General features: G+C 39.9%; 1 protein-coding gene across 1 annotated transcript in view; it reads left to right on the top strand.

Moving 5' to 3' along the window:
- cngk (cyclic nucleotide-gated potassium channel) overlaps positions 1–17,827 on the top strand; it is a 60,266-nt gene that overhangs the window by 26,568 nt on the left and 15,871 nt on the right. The window contains exons 19-30 of the mRNA XM_026255075.1: positions 4,029–4,161; positions 4,381–4,497; positions 8,740–8,839; positions 9,631–9,777; positions 9,998–10,060; positions 10,694–10,815; positions 10,905–11,071; positions 12,316–12,403; positions 14,709–14,771; positions 15,035–15,687; positions 15,813–15,916; positions 17,516–17,659. Of these exons, the coding sequence (XP_026110860.1) occupies positions 4,029–4,161; positions 4,381–4,497; positions 8,740–8,839; positions 9,631–9,777; positions 9,998–10,060; positions 10,694–10,815; positions 10,905–11,071; positions 12,316–12,403; positions 14,709–14,771; positions 15,035–15,687; positions 15,813–15,916; positions 17,516–17,659 (1,901 nt within the window). The remainder of the gene's footprint in view (positions 1–4,028; positions 4,162–4,380; positions 4,498–8,739; positions 8,840–9,630; positions 9,778–9,997; positions 10,061–10,693; positions 10,816–10,904; positions 11,072–12,315; positions 12,404–14,708; positions 14,772–15,034; positions 15,688–15,812; positions 15,917–17,515; positions 17,660–17,827) is intronic.

Here is a 17,827-nt window from a genome sequence, read left to right as displayed (position 1 = left end):
AATTATGAAAGAAAAACTATTAGCTTTGGAAAGTGTAGATTTGGTGCCAACAAGAAAAATTTCTGTTTTATCACAATTAAGTTTTAAGAAGTTTAAAGTGAACCAGGATTTAATTTCAGATAAACAGTTGATAAGATTGGAGAGGGGGACAGAGCTCTGGGGAACAACTGTGGTGACTGTGGAGGACTGAGATCTGAAAGTTTTGAGCTAAATAAATTGACTGCAGCCTGAGAGATATGAGTGAAACCATCTAAGGGGGGTGTGAGTGATGCTAATGGAAGATGATCTGTTGAGAAGCATAGAGTGAGAGATAGTATCTAAGGCTGCACTCAAATCAAGGAGAATAAGGATGGTGATCAAACCAGTGTCGGTGGCCATAAGTAGATCATTGGTGAGCAGTTTCTGTCCTATGGTGGGGGCGGAAGCCAGATTGGAATTGTTCGTAAAGGTTATTTATAGATAGATGTAAGTGAAGTTGAGTGGCAACTACTTTTTTGAGAATGTTGGAAATGAAGGGTAGATTAGAGATGGGGCGGAGGTTATTAAAATTGTTGGGATCTAGACTGGGTTTTTGGGGTGACAACTGCAGTTTTGAAATGTAGGGGAACAATTCCAGTAGTGAGTGAGGAGTGGATGATAGCAGATATAAGGGTAAGTAGAGACGAGAAGCAGGATTTGACTAAAACTGGGGAAGGAATCAAAGAAGCAACAAACAACAAATGATACTCTACACTGCTTAACTCACAAATTATCAATTGCAAATTCTTTAAATATTTAAATGTACTTCGTACTGACAGACTTTGAGTAAGAAGTTCCAGACTTTCCTTGCAAAGTTGTAAGTGCCTCACTTTATAGAAACAGGCACATTGAAACAGGTGCATTGTTGGCTACTCTCACAGGAAACAGTCCTCATCCTCCATAAATTTATATTTGGGTTGAATTCAGTGTTGTAAATACATCTTAACCACTGATTTCTAGTTATGTCCTCATTTGGAAGGCCAAACAAAGTAGCTTCGCTTTCACGAATCACAGCATCTCCACAACATCTCCACAGCGAAAATAAAAGCTTTTAACACCCTAAAGAGAAAGGAAAAATAGAAATCTCATTATATGACTCCTAAAAAAAAAATGTAAGAAAAGTATCTTAAAGGTGCCATCTGTAATGTTTGGCAAAAAAAATCAAGTCATACTCCACATTCCATACAAGATGGGGGCATTATGCCTCAATAAAGTGAATTGGTCTACTCTAGAGTAACAAACGAGAAATGGCATAGTCTCTATGCTCCGCCCCTACTTTCACAACAACACTACAGCCATAGCCGAATCCTAACTGTGCGTTCACACCGCCGGCGTCTAGAGCGTCAAAAATCGCTCTTGCCGCTCTGCTCACGACACTGCAGAAAGATTTGTGAGCGCTCAGACGCTCTAACGTAGATCAAATGCTTATTTTGTATTTAAAGCGGCCGCAAAGCAAACAAGCTTGTTGATCTCGAGCAGACTAAGCACAAGGAGTTATAAGTTAAATTAAGGTAAAGGTTAAATGAGGTAAATATTGTTGTGGACGAAATATTAGGATCCTTTACTAAAAATGAACAATCTCAGACACCTTGGTCCACGTATCACTTTTAATTTTTTTTTAATGTCCCTGTACGCAAACAGGGACACATCATAGATTAATACAAACGCTAAACAGCAATAATCAACCTGTCCTTTATTCTGCTTGGGAACTAATGTGCCAACTCTCAAGCATTCACCGTGAGACACACGCAATTGACTCTTTTCACACGCTTTCACGCCACACATCAATTTTTTCACGCACAGAAAAACCACAAAGCAAAGAGGACAAGGAGACCAACAGACTAGACAGAGCAGGTTAGTTATGATATAATATAATGGGTAACGTTAAGTTATAGCTAGCTAATTATCAAACGCAGCTACGGTTAGCCATCGCTAACATTAGCACGTTTATCGAACAGCCTTCAATACATTTCTATGTTATAACTTCCCGAAAACAAATACACAAACGTATAAAAAAAACTTCTAGCGAAATACTAACAGCATCTAACTTACCAATCCAAAAGAAATGTTGCAAGTTCGGAGTCGAACCTCATTTCTTTCAGGTCCATCAGTTGTCTCCAGCGATTAAAAGCAGTGCCGATGTTTACTCTGGTTCGGCTCCTTTTCTTATCGGATTTGATTTGTGTTTCCCTGTAGCGGGTGGTGGTCTCTTGCCAAGGGCTTGAGGGCCATCCTTTCTCTCTCTTCCCTGAACTGAAATGAAGTACTGGGCTGTAATTTCCACATGATTGGCATCAGGTTCAAGTACACGCCCACAAGCCGTTCGAGTTATTAGTGTATTGCAGGTTGGCTGGTGGTTATGTTGCCCGCATACCGCCTCCCATGGCCGAAACTGCATGCCATGTGCGAGGCTCTGTACGGACGACTGTCGTGCACAAACAGAACCAAAACACAAAATAAAATTGAAGCCTGGTCCTCTCCCATCCTTCACTGTCATTACTTCTCCTTTTATCCTTCCGGAGCTCCTCCGTGGGACTCGAGACCGATGAGTGATGCAAGTTTCGCTCATTTTCAATTACTCCACCGGCTTCACTCCATTCCCACGGCTCTCAGCCCCATCCCACTCATCACGGTTGCCATGTCTACTTATTGCAAGCAACACTTATTGCACGCATCTTTGGATTTGTTGTTTGCACTTGGATCATAAAGTGAACCATTTTATGGATATAATAAAGTAGGCGGTGCCAGTTAAATGTACATATAAGGAACAGCTGGAGAAACAATTTACAACTTAAGGTAACTAGCAACCTGATTGTCAGAGTGGCAGTGTCTTTCAGAAGTTAAGATGGGCAGAGGATCACCAATCCCCCCAATGCTGCTGCAAAAAAATAGTGGAGCAATATCAGAAAGGAGTTTCTCAGAGAAAAATTGCAAAGAGTTTGAAGTTATCATCATCTACAGTGCATAATATCATCCAAGGATTAAGAGAATATGGAATAATCTTTGTGCGTAAGGGTCAAGGCCGGAAAACTTTGGGCCCTTAGATGGCACTGCATCACATACAGGAATGCTACGAAGTTCTTTGAAAACTGGGACGCCATGTCATCCGGACTAAAGAGGACAAGGACAACCCGAGTTGTTATCGGTTATCACTCAGTTCAGAAACCTGCATCTCTGATGGTATGGGGTTGCACAAGTGCATCTGGCATGGGCAGCTTACACATCTGGAAAGGCACCATCAATGCTGAAAGGTATATCCAAATTCTAGAACAACGTATGCTCGCACCCAGACGTCATCTCTTTCAGGGAAGACCTTGCATTTTGCAACAACACAATGCCAGACCACATACTGCATCAATTACAATATCGTGGCTGCGTAGAAGAAGGATTCGGGTCCTGAAATGGCCAGCCTGCAGTCAAGATCTTTCACCCATAGAAAACATTTGGTGCATCACAAAGAGGAAGATGCGACAAAGAAGACCTAAGACAGTTGAGCAACTAGAAAGCCTGTATTAGACAAGAATGTGACAACATTCCTATTCCTAAACTTGAGCAACTTGTCTCCTCAGTCCCAAGACGTTTGCAGACTGTTATAAAAAGAAGAGGGGATGGCACACAGTGGTAAACATGGCCTTGTCCCAACTTTTGAGATGTGTTCATGCCATGAAATTTAAAATCAACTTATTTACATTTTCTCAGTTTAAACATTTGATATGTCATCTATATTGTATTCTGAATAAAATATTGAAATTTGAAACTTCCATAAAATTGCATTCTGTTTTTATTCACAATTTGTACAGTATTCCAACATTTTTGGAATCAGGTTTGTATTTAGCTTGGTATAATTTCATTTAATGTTTGAGCTTAAGTAGATAAGATATTCATAGCATTATTATTACTATTCTTAGTAATATGTTTTTGTCACTAAGACAAATGTTACATCAGTAGTAAAATATGAAGATGAAACTAAAATTAAACTAAAGTATTATGACACAAAATTCTTTTTTCAGGATATGGAGACATTGTACCTGGCTCTTTGGTAGAACAATGTATGGTAGCAGTTGTTGGTGTTATTGCCTTGCTGGTTTTTAACTATATTATCAGCCAGCTTTCTGCCACATTATCTGGTGAACATGCTAAGAGGTATGTTTTTAATTTTCAGACACTAAATTTAATCTTATTATAGATGACCATGTATTCTTATTTTATGTTTATATACTGTCATATAAAAGCATAAAAAACAGCCCGCCCTGCTGTAAAAACTGATTTAATCAATCAAAAAACTTTAAAAGCATTTTTCTTAGTAGATTCTGTATTTCAGCTGAATTTTTGCACATATTTTCCTGTTTTTTTTCTGCATAGGGTGGCTTTCCAGAATCTTTTTTCAGAAATGCATCACTTCATGAAGCAACATGATCTGACAGTTTTCCTACAGAACAGAGTCATGAATTATATGAATCTCATGTGGTCCAAATATCAGTATGTTTTATCTTATTTTGTCATTTTCCCATGCAATATTTGTAAGCATGTGCAGCTTTGGTTATTGTCATGAAGGTTAGAAATACGGTTTTCTCATAGCATTCCAATTAAACCCAGTGGCAGTTGCTCAGATGGTGTCTAATGACTCTGGAAAATCAGTCTATCACTGATTACGTCATTAAAAGAGAAAGTGACTGATGGCTCCTCAGCATTTGTATACCATTATTTATTTTAAGCTGTGACATTAAAGGCAGCAGACGGGAAAAAAAACGATTATTTCATGCTTTTGAGAGCCAAAACAATCCAGCACTGGCAAAAAATTTACTATAATATTATATTAACATGCATACAGTACATATATACTTTTAAGGAATTATGTATGCATGTATTTTCAGAAATAAATGAAGAAATAGGCTCTTAGCTAAATTCTGTAGTTTGTAACCAGTAACTATGGCCGCTTGGTTATGGCCTCAATCTGTCATGCAAGCCAGACTTAACAATTAAAAAGAAGACAGCCACTGATAGTTTCTTTAGTATTCTGCAGTCATTTAAATCTCTTTATTGTATATCAGAAGAATTAATGCACTAGACTGTACACCTTTAATCAAAGTATTTTTTACTTAGTTTGCTCTACTTCAGTACATTTTAAAAGTTCTGTACTTGTTCTGTACTAGCTAATGATTTATTATAATTCATAATAGTGTTCTACTGAGCTCACAGCTGTTCAAATCTTGTTTGTGTGTCTAGCATGTTAGGCTATCCTTTGACTTGTATTTTGAGCCATCAGATTAAAAAAAAAACTGAATTCATCAGTATTTTACTTTTGATACTTAAATATTTTATTTAGTATTTTGAGCCTTCAGGTTTCTGAGCAGAGTGTCGTCAAGACAGCCTGCCGAGTGTTTTGTCGAGTGTTGGCGTTACGGCGCGTCAGGGGGGGTTGCCAGTGCTTCTGCTTTTTCTCAGCATGCTGCAGGTTCCCATTCTGCAGTCACGCTGCAACTCCTCCTAGGTGCTTCAACACTTCTGTGTATTTTTCAAAACTAAAAGATCAAATTCTAAAAGAGCACTATGAGTGACGTGGCGTCTTTTTAGAGATGTCTTTCCACTCGTGCGTTTCTGGATGTGGTCACTTCCTGGCTCCATCTGATGGTCACAATCGCTGCATCCCATGCCTGGGCCTAGAGCATGCTGAGGCAGCATTTGTGGATGAGTCATGTTCTCCTTGTGGGAATATGACAATCGCGATGTTGCATTCAAGGCTCCTCTTTATCAAACGAGTCTCCCTCCCCATGCCCCATTCTAGCTCCTCCTTCAAGAGGAGGGCTACTTCGGCTCATGGCCAGGGTGATTTGAGGATTACAGATTACAGATCCCCACAGAGCGAGTCTCCACGGGCCCCTCACTCCTCCAGCACATCGTGCCCCTGGTGTAACGTGAGGCGGATGCCTCAGACAGGACAGGACTCAGCACTTCATCGGCTCACCAGCAGATGACCTGATGTCGATCAATGTATCAGGGGATGAGCTAGGCTCTGAAGATGAGGATTCGGCTGTGTTGCCTCCTGGGAGAGTGGCATCCAGAGTTGACTCCTAAGCTAGAGCGTCGGGTTGTCTTGAAAGGCGCCTCCATCTCCCGAACATTCAAGGCTGAATGATTGGTTCTTGGGGGTGCCGCACTACCTCGTCAACTACCTCGACAACTGGCTCATATTGGCCAAGTCCCGAGCAAACTCTCCCCTGTGCAGAGGATCTCTTTTTTTCTGTGTTGAGTTGGACTCGGTCGACCTGACGGGGCATCTCTCGACAAAGCGCACTCAGTCATTTCGGGGCAGGAAGGGGTGTCCACTGAAACCGTTTCAGAGGCTCCTGGGGCATATGGCATCTGCTGCAGTGGCATATCAGTTGCCTTCAAGTTGCTGGCAGTATGGCTTGCTCTGCACCACTTCACATCAAGGCTATGCGACAAGCACGTACTGGTCCATATGGAAAGCACTGCGACCGTCAACCACTAGGGGGTCTACGCTCCAGTCGCATGTCGCAACTCGCCCGCCTGACTGACTCCTTTGGAGTCAGAAGCATCTGAGGTTCTTCATGCCATTCACATCCCAGGCGAGCTCAATCGTGCAGCCGATGAGCTCTCACGACAGCCCGCCCTTCCAGTAGAATGGTTACTCCACCACGAGACCATCCAGATGATCTGGAGACACTTCTGGGACACTCTGGTAGACCTTTTGCCTCCCCGGACACGTCCCACTGCCAGCTGTTCTACTCCCTGTCCGAGGGGACCCTCGGCACGGACGCACTGGAACACAGCTGGCCTAGGGGTCTACGCAAGTATGCTCCTTAGCATATTCCTCCTCCTTTCTGCAAGATGGGCTAGAGCGAAGGCTGTCTCCCTCCACTATCAAAGTTTATGTTGCCGCTATTGCCGCACATCACAATGCAGTAGACGGCAAGTCCATTGGGAAGCACGACCTGGTCATCAGGTTCCTTAGGGGGGCAAGGAGGCTGAACACTCCAGGCCCTCACATGGTACCCTCTTGGGATCTCCCCTTGGTCCTGACGGCCTTAAAGCAGAAGCCCTTCGAGCCTCTGCAGCCAGTAGAGCTTAAGTTTCTGTCGCTGAAGACAGCGCTCCTCACTGCATTGGCTTCAGTCAAGAGGGTCGGAGACCTGCAGGCATTTTCGGTTGACGATACATGCTTTGAATTCGGGCCGGCCGACTCTCACGTTGTCCTAAGACCCCTGCCTGAGTACCTGCCCAAAGTTCCCAGGACGCCTTTCAGGGACCAGGTGGTGAACTTGAAAGCGCTGCCCTGGGAGGAGTCAGACCGAGCCATCGCTTTGCTCTGTCCCGTTTACGCCTTGCGCATTTACGTGGACTGCACGCGGAGCTTCAGAACCTCAGACCAGCTCTTTGTCTGCTCTTTACAGCAGAAGACAAAGTTTGTCTCCAAACAAAGATTTGCCCACTGGAGAGTGGAGGCTATAGTCTTAGCATATCAGGTCCATCGCTTACCGTGCCCCCTTGGAGTCAGAGCACACTCTACAAGAGCTGTGGCTTCCTCCTGGGCTTTGGCACGGGGCGCCTCAGTAGCAAACATCTGTAGAGCTGCCTATTGGGGGACACCTAACACGTGTGCGAGATTCTATAATCTCCTGGTAAAAGCCTGTGTCCTCTCGCATACTCACCTCAGATGGTCTGTAATGCTAGACTAGCTCGGTGTCAATCATGCTTGCTGTGCCATTCCCCTCTACGGACCGGATACGTGCACTTAAGTGCTTCTCAGTTCAGTTTCCCTCTTGGCAAACCCTGTTGAAGTTCCTCCTGCACCCTCGGTAGTCAGGCGTGGTGGAGCGCCAGACACCAGGTCCAGCAATCGTGTGTATGCCCAAGGTCAACCCTTGTGCTGAGCTAGGTGCCTGTGTGTAGTGATCCCCCCTTCGGGTTGATCCTACATGTGTATTCTCCATAGTACGGCTTCCCTCACAGTGAGCCCGTGTCTTTCCCTGGCAGAGATCTCTCTGCCATCTCTGCTGTGTAGTGATCTCACACCAGGTGGGCTGAGTCTACCGCAGGGACTTCCATATGTAGCACTGCCCTATGGCAAGTCCATATGTGTAATTTCCACATGTTACTTCCTATGTGCAGGATGTGGTTCCGTAGTGTTTCCCTACTTGGGTACGCTTTCCCAGTGTTATCCAATTTTCACTGTACAGAACTGCAGTGCGGGTTCCTCTGCCTAGGCCCAACTGGTGTGGGGAGGACTTGCCAGCTTGCGCAGGGCACTGAAGGGCGTCAGCAATAGTGACATTTTCCATATGCATCCCAGTTTCGTCAGTCAATGACGTAACGTTGAACGTGACCGTCTGAAAGGTAATGTCTTGGTTACGTATGTGACCCTTGTTTCCTGAAGGAGGGAATGGTGGTGTACCACCACTGTGCGGCCAGGTCACATTGTCTTGGCTCATCAGCGAAAAACTGAATGTGCGACTGCACGCAATCTCATTTTATACCCGCGCTGCGGGGCGGGGTGCGCAATGCCAATCTAGCACGCCAATATTCATTGGCTTGTTTTATTAACACTCTAAGGCGATTTGTCTCTCTAGCGAGATTCCAATTTCATCAGTCACTGACGTAACATCTCCGTTCCCTCTTTCAGGGAACGAGGGTTACATACGTAACCGAGACGAAATTTAAAAAGCTTTATTTATTGATTTTATTGTTTGTTTTTTTCAGAGGTGAAGCTTTTCCAGGAGGACCCTTTTTAATGCATGACTTGCCAGTTGAACTGAAACGGAATGTCCTCATGGCAGAGAGAGGGGAGCTTCTGTCACAGGCCAGTGGTTTTTTTGTTTTTTGTTTTAATCTTAAACAAGTCACCTCTTTTTTTGTCTTAAAACCACTAAATGGAGAGAAAAAAAACTGTTTTGGTTATCTGGACCAAGATGCTGCATTAGCAACTGATGCAGTGTGAACTCCACCCAGCATTGACGACCTCTGAGGTTTAAAAAGGGCCACATCAGTATGCTGGTTAATGTGTCTTAAATCATCTCCTGAATTGCCAGGAAACTTCCAATTCACTGGGTCATGTGCAACCATGAAGGCTGAAAATCTCAACCAGCAGGATTATTCACATTTAGAAAGATCCGGTGGGGTTTAAGATTAATGCTTAAAACCTGATTCCAACTGGGTTCATCACTCCTGGGAGGAGTGTGGATGATGAAACTTGAAAATTGGCATTTGTGTTTATTTAGTTATAACAGTGATACTCTAGTTTAAATGCATAGGGCCAGATTTATGCCAGCATAAACCCTCTTTTGACATAAAAAAAAAATACTGTGAGGGTTTACTGAAGACGAGATTAGCAAGGAGAGGAGTTTATGGGAAATTTATGGGAGGAGATTATTAGTAACGAATAAATCATATAGTCTGTTTTACTAAGGTTTGCAGTTGTCAGTTTAGTGGGATTTGCACCATTAGCTCACAAAAAAAGCATTTTGCCTTAACACATTTTGTGCTTGACAAATTTATGGTGTGTTCTTTAATTTGCATATTGTCAGTAGTTCAACCGACGAGGGCTGGTTCAAAATTAACTAAATTGTTTCATTTTTTTCCCCCTCTATACAGATTCCTTTCTTTGCAGAAGCTGGGCAGTCATTTATACGGGACCTTACTTTAACTTCAGTTATGTACTTTTTTCCTAAAGGGGAAATTATCCAGTACAGTAAAACTATCACAAGAGAGCTCTTTTGTATTCGGAGGGGAGCATGTGAGGTCAGCATAAAAAGTCTATTTCTTCATAAATGTTTGATCTCAAGTGTATGCATGTAGGTTTTAAAATGAAAGCATAAGCACAAACTAAACCTGGGTTTGCCAAGTTACGTATGTAGTTCAAAACGCACTTGTAAGCATTTGTGCACACCTTTAACTTGATTATTTTAATCATTGTTTAAATATTGAAATATTTCATTATTTATGTGTATTTATTTTTTAGATTTTGAATGATACTCTTTCAGATGTTGTTGGACATTATCAGAAGGGAATGCATTTTGGAGAGGTGAAATTGAAATATATTGTTTCCTGTAATATCAATCACTTTGACACTGCATCTGTTGCTGATGCTATGGGAGCTCTGAAACCTGGAGAAAATCATGGCTGTTTATTGGCAAATGGCTCTTAGGCCCTGCACTTTAACGTGCGTTTCTCAATATGTATATAGGTGTCCCAATTTGTCAGATTTTAGGGCCTGTCCAAAAACCCACAGTCTTTCCTATTTAAAAAAACTAAAAAAGAAAATTCTGTCATGTTGTTCCAAACCTGTATGAAGAGATTTTGAAGAATGTTGATAACCAAACTGTTGCTGGTCCCCATTGATTTAGTATGGAAAACGAATTATATGGAAGTCAATGGCTACTTTCAACTGTTTGGTTAAACAAACGTTCAAAATACAGTTTTTTTATTCAACAGAAGAAATTATTACATGTATGAGGGTGAGTAAATGATGACAACATTTTCATTTTTGGGTGAACTATCCCTTTAACATCAATATAAAATGTTTTAAATATCATTGTTTAAGGGTGCTTCAGAGCTCCTAAGTGGAGTTCCCATAGTGTCTTGATATTAATCCAGATACCATAGGTTTGTGTACATGCCTTAAATAAATCAGCTTATCTTTTTTTTTTTTCTGCAGGCAGGTTTTTTGTTTGGAAAACAAGCCACATTGACAGTACGTGCTGTGACATGCTGTGAAATTGTAGTTATTGATTTTGACAAAATCGGAGTACTTCTTGAGAAATATCCCCTGTTTAAAAGGTATGTTTTATGAACTAAGAAACAAATTACATGAGTAAAATCTCTGTAAAGTTAATGAAAATTTTATGAGTAAACTCTCAATCCTCTAGGCAAATTAAAGAATACCAATCAGAGCCCAAATGCTACAAAACACTGGTGGAGACTGCAGAGAAATTATTGAAAAGGCAATCCCATGCCCAAGAATCTGACAATGCACAGAGACAAAAAGTCACGTTGGCATTTCAGGGCCGTAGGTTTTCAAAGAAGACAAAATGCTGTGAGTATTTTGAGAAACATTACTCCGTATGAAGATATATCGCAATATAAACAAGTACGATTATCATACCATGTACATTTGCTTTCTACATTATTAGGAGAAAATAAAAGACGCAGAATCTCACCTGAATTTAGGCAACAACTTCCCGGTTAACTGTTCTTCACTACAACCCGTCAAAACAAATTTTCTCAAAGAAAAGAGCAAATTACGATAGTACTATAATGTAGCCTACTTCTAAAATAATAATAATTTATAGAAAAAAATTTAAGGAATATAATTTCCCCTAATTTTTATTTAGTACATCTCTGTTGGGAAGCCCTTTGCCAAAACATAAAAAGACTCTAACATTATCTTGTACTTTTTCTACAACTATTGTTTTTCTTGCAAGGATTTTTCACTATCTTCTTCCTGTCCCCTGTTAAGATTTTTTTTTTTTTTATATCCTGGTGAATATCCATTCTGGGGTGCGTTTACCGTACAACGACATAACTCATTGATTAATCACCATAGTATGATGCATTATTGTTGAAACGAACTAGCTAGTTACCACTGTTTCCCAAACACAGTCGCATCTCCGTCGTTGGAACCAAATTAGTTCAAAAACATAGGGCCATTGTTAATGACGTCACACGCATGTGGTGGAGGATTAACTTCTGCTATTTAACCAATTAGACATCTTATAAGATGTTGCTGTATTGAACATGGCACCTGATGACTAATTTACCATGTTTTGTTCCCTGTCATTTTTCTTTATTTGATGTTTGATTCATCGCGGGTTACCTTTTACATCATATTCCGGGGTTTCCTTCGGTATTTGTGCACTTGCAAACTCTTTAAAAAACAGCATTTTTAATTGACGCGCAAACATACATTGATTAAAATGTATTTATCTTAAGATATAATGTAAAATATGTATTGCACTACATGTTAGCTTGCTTATTGTCCCCGAGAGCCTACTTATTTAAGCATATATCCCTTGCTAACAAGTAACTATGCTTCTAACTACAGCTCAAGAGCTATAGTTCCAACCACAAGTTTGCAACGTTGTTTGCAAATGTTCATTTTAACTATGTTTTAAGGAAACACTGAATCGTCAAACTATGTTGGTAAAGACGGAACTTGTGACCATAGTTGGCTAACGATGCTTTTGGGAAATCCATCCCTGGTTTTGGTGTATGTAGGCTGTAAGGATTATGCCAAACTTATTTTAACTACCTATAAATTAAATATAAATATCTTTCTAGATGTGGAGGACTTTGGAAACATTCCAATGTATGCTGGATCAGAGGAAGAAACCGTTCCAATGAGACGATTCAAACGACAGAGTCCAAAGTAAGCAGAGAGTTGTTTTCATCTGAAATTACATGTACAGGGGTTGGACAAAATCATTTGAACACCTGTTTAATAGGTACTATATGTTTATTAAGGTGTTTTAAGCACCATTTGCCTTTAATAGTTCATCCCAAATGAAGGTCCCAAATACAGTTTAATTGTAGCTTCAAAGGCCTCTACATGATCCCAGGCGAGGAATAAAGGTTTTATTTAGCGATAAAATTGATCATTTTCAAAAAAAAATTTGTTTATTTTTATTCTTTTTAACGACAAATGCTCGTCTTACATTAGAGTTGTTGCAGAGTGTTGAGATTTTAATATGCATTATATGGAGGTAAGAGAAAAAGACAATGCCATCGAAGCATTTCTGTAGATGGTCTATTCCTCTCAGAGTTGCACTCATATAAACCTCCATATATTTGTCTTCCAATATTTCGAGCATTGTGAACAGTTAGCTTGATCTGCCTGGTATAGTATTTTCTCCTCTAGTCTAGACTTCATAGAAATTCCACAAAATTTAGAATCCTCTAAACGGTACTGTGCAGTTTTTTTTGCATTGAACTGATAAACTAAGGTAATAGCTCATACAAAAATGAGAGCTAAAGGGTTAGTTCACCCAATAATCAAAATTATGTCATTAATAACTCACCCTCATGTCATTCCAAACCCATGAGACCTCCGTTCATCTATGGAACACAGTTTAAGATATTTTAGATTTAGTCCGAGAGCTCTTAGTCCCTCCATTGAAACTGTGTCTATGGTATACTGTCCATGTCCAGAAAGGTAAGAAAAACATCATCAAAGTAGTCCATTTGACATCATAGGGTCAGTAAGAATATTTTGAAGCATCGAAAATACAATTTGGTCCAAAAATAGCAAAAACTACGACTTTATTCAGCATTGTCTTCTTTTCTATGTCTGTTGTAAGAGAGTTCAAAACAAAGCAGTTTGTGATATCCGGTTCGAGAACGAATCATTTGATGTAACTGGATCTTCTTGAACCAGTTCACCAAATGGGACTGAATCGTTTTCAACGGTTCGCGTCTCCAATACGCATTAATCCACAAATGACTTAAGCAGTGGTTCTCTTTTTTAATGTGTCTGACACTCCCTCTGAGTTCAAACAAACCAATATCACGGAGTAATTCATTTACTCAAACAGTACACTGACTGAACTGCTGTGAAGAGAGAACTGAAGATGAACACCGAGCCGAGCCAGATAATGAACAAAAGACTGATTCGTTTTCGAGTCAAGAACCGTTTCTGTCAGACGAGTCTGATTCGAGAACCAAGTAGCTGATGATACTGCGCATGTGTGATTCAGCGTGAAGCAGAATGACACACAGAGCGTCTTAAACTAACTGGTTCTTTTGGTGATTGATTCTGAACTGATTCTGTGATAATGTTATGAGCGCGGGTAAACCGAACGCTTGAATCAAGGGCAGTCATCGCAAATGACCTCATTACGTCATGCGCAAAAGAACCGGTGAACCGTTGTCTTCAACCAGTTTATTGAATCGAACTGTCCGAAAGAACCGGTTCGCGGAAAAGAATCGAACTTACCATCACTACTGTTGATCCGAAAACTGCTGCAACTGGTTCTTGACTCGAGAACGAGTCAATCTTTCATTCGTTATCTGGCTCGGCTCGGTGTTCTTCTTCAGTTCTCTCTTCACAGCAGTTCAGTCAGTGCACTGTTTGAGTGCATGAATTACTCCGGGATATTGGTTTGTTCTAACTCAGAGGTAGTGTCAACCAAGTTAAAAAAGTTAACAGCTTAAGTCATTTGTGGATTAATGCTAATTGGAGATGCAAACCATTTCAAACGATTAAGGTCGATTTGGTGAACTGTTTCAAGAAGATATGGTTACATCGAGTGATTTGTTCGCGAACCGGATATCATTAAACTGCAGTGTTTTGAAATCTCACAACAGACCCAGAAGAGAAGACAATGCTGAATAAAGTCGTAGTTTTTTCTATTTTTGGACCAAAATGTATTTTCAATGCTTCAAAAAATTCTAACTGACGCTCTGATGTCACATGGACTACTTTGATGATATTTTTTTTTCCTTTCTGGACATGGACAGTATACCATGCACACAGTTTCAATGGATGGACTGAGAGCTCTCGGACTAAATCTAAAATATCTTAAACTGTGTTCTGAAGATGAACGGAGGTCTCACGGGTTTAGAACGACATGAGGGTAAGTTATTAATGACATAATTTTGATTATTAGGTGGACTTACCCTTTAATAAGTAATGTGAATGAACATTTCAGTGTGCATTCTTGTTATTGTTTCCATAGGACTTTAATGGGTCGAATAACATATTTCTTCTCATCATCATGCCCATCAACTTTCCTAATGAGGTAAATGCAGTGCTACTGACAGTGTTTTTTTAATTCTACTGATATTGTTAAAGATGTCTCTCTGAAAATAATGACCTCACATACTAAATGAAAAAAACAAATAAAATGTAATACAGTAGTTTCAATAATTGGAAGCTTTAGCATATTGAATTATAAATTAATTGACCACCCCAATTTTTTACGTGTCCCAGATCACAGTGATTCCCCATTGGAAAATGTGATTGGAGATGTTTACTTATTTTTTTACTTTTTTTTATTTGCAGGAATGCCGTTTTGCCCAGCAGTGCATTTTATGTGAGATGGGAATTTTTCCGGAGCATGTTAGCAGTTGCTGTCAGCATCATTACCTCATTTCTTATTGCATTTTTACACTTCAGAATGGAGCTGTGGATTGTTTGTTACATACTTGGATTGTTTTGTTGGATGGACATTTATCTTCGCATGCATGTTGCTTTCTATGAAGATAATGATCTCAAAGTTGACACCTTGGAAACAGCACATCATTATGTCAAAACCGGGTTCCTTGTGGATTTCATAACTTGCTTTCCTTGGGAACTTGTGGGATGGATTGTGATTTCACCATTCAGTGAGAATGGATTTTATGCCAATAACGAAACATTACATCTTTATGCATACTTAAGGATTCCACATATTTTTCAGTTATATCGCATTCCCTTTGTATTTAAATTCTTGCAAGCTGGCATTGACGCTGAAAGGAATAGCATTACTGTTTTGATGTTGTTGCTGTATTCCGCTTTTTCTGTGCACTTTGCCACTTGTATTACCTTTGCAAGTGCATGCCCTGTAGCAGACCTTCATGGAAATGCCAGTGATTATTTTCTACCGTTGACAAAGCACAATTGTACACCATTGTCCTGGGTTGTACATGTGGACAAATCCTTTGATGTCGATTTTGGTACGTATTATTCTTCAGAGCTTTGACCACTGAATATGTTTTATCCTTATTTTCATATATCTAATAGATTAAAAATAAACCTTTATATGTGATTTAAAAAAAATAATAGATTTTTTTTTTTTCAGCCACTGTTACTTTCCAGCAGTTGTATTTAATCAGCATGTACTTTGCAACCACAACAATATGTGCTGTTGGATTTGGGGACATCTATCCGTCTCTTATGGCAATGGTATTTTAGATTAATTTATATAAATCTTGTTTATGCTTTTTCTTTATTATAATTAGAATAGGGGATGGTGAAAATAATTTATACTTTTTCTATTTTTTCCTTCGGTTTTCTGATGAAATTGGGCCATGAAATTTTCTTGATAGGATTTGCAATATTCTACAGGTGCATCTCAATATATTAGAATGTCATGGAAAAGTTCATTTATTTCAGTAATTCAACTCAAATTGTGAAACTCGTGTATTAAATAAATTCAATGCGCACAGACTGAAGTCTTTGGTTCTTTTAATTGTGATGATTTTGGCTCACATTTAACAAAACCCAATCTCAACAAATTAGAATATGCCACAGACATTCATTGCCAAAGAAGCTGGCTGTTCACAGAGTGCTGTATCAAAGCATGTTAACAGAAAGTTGAGTGGAAGGAAAAAGTTTACCTAGTACCTGGGCTAAGGAGAAGAATAACTGGACTGTTGCCCAATGGTCCAGAGTCCTCTTTTCAGATGAGAGCAAGTTTTTAATTTTATTTGGAGTTTGGTTCCAACCCTGATCAAAGTCACCTGTCTGTGATTTTCTAATGATCCCAAAAACATTGATTAGCATGCTCAGGTGTGTTTGACTAGGGTTGGAGCAAAACTCTGAACCGCATTGGCCCTCCAGGGCAAAATTTGAATAGGCCTGTCCTTGAGTCTGTAGGAAGGGTGGAGAAGCTCATAGCCCAAGTTGCTTGAAGTCCAGTTTTAAGTCTCCACAGTCTGCAATGATTTGGGGTGCAATGTCTTCTGTTGGTGTTGGTCTATTGTGCTTTTTTAAAAACCAAAGTCACTGCACCCGTTTACCAAGAAATGTTGGAGCACTTCATGCTTCCTTCTTCTGACCAACTTTTTGAAGATGCTGATTTCATTTTCCAGCAGGATTTGGCACCTGCCCACACTGCCAAAGGTACCAAATGTTGGTTAAATATGGTGTTGGTGTGCTTGACTGTACAGCAAACTCACCAGACCTGAAACCCAAAGAGAATCTATGGGCTATTGTCAAGAGGAAGATGAGAAACAAGAGACCAAACAATTCAGATGAGCTGAAGACCACTGTCAAAGAAACCTGGGCTTCCAGACCACCTCAGCAGTGCCACAAACTGATCACCTCCATGCCATGCCGAATTGAGGCAGTAATTAAAGCAAAAGGAGCCCCTACCAAGTATTGAGGACATGTACATTAAATGAACATACTTTCCAGAAGGCCAACAATTCACCAAAAACCTTTTTTTTGGTCTTATGAAGTATTCTAATTTGTTGAATTGGTGTTTTTTTTTTGTTTATTGTGAGCCAAAATCAAAATTAAAAGAACCAAAGACTTCAGTCTCAGTTTCACAATTTGAGTTGAATTACTGAACTTTTCCACAAAATTCTAATTTATTGAGATTCACCTGTAACTTACAGTAAATTGAGATATATAGTTTTATGTAATTTCTTTTTAACTTACAAAACAAACCCTATTTTCCCATAAATTACACATTTTATGTCCTATGCATGTATAGAGACTATTTGCTTGCGTTATGCATCTCGGCACTAACTTTTATTTGTGTGTAAACCACATTTTCAGAAAATTGGAATGACTTTCATCATGATTGCTGCGATGTTGTTTACTGGCTGGTTATCAGGGACCGTTACTGCTATGCTGGCGAACAGAGATGCCATGAAAGCTGCTTACACAGAGAAAACTGAGAGCATCAAACTGTTCTTGAAGGTAGTTATTTTCACACAGAATCTGTTTATTAGAGATAAACATTAAACACATTTTGAAATACTTAAAAGAAATGCATCTTACTTATATCGATGAGTTATTTAACGTAGAACTGGGTTCTTTGATAATAGTTCAGGATGTTTCACTATGAGAATCACTTTGGCCCTTTTT

Source organism: Carassius auratus, chromosome 5, assembly GCF_003368295.1.
Source record: "Carassius auratus strain Wakin chromosome 5, ASM336829v1, whole genome shotgun sequence".
NCBI lineage: Eukaryota > Metazoa > Chordata > Actinopteri > Cypriniformes > Cyprinidae > Carassius > Carassius auratus.
This window is presented reverse-complemented; position numbering and strand designations above follow the sequence as displayed.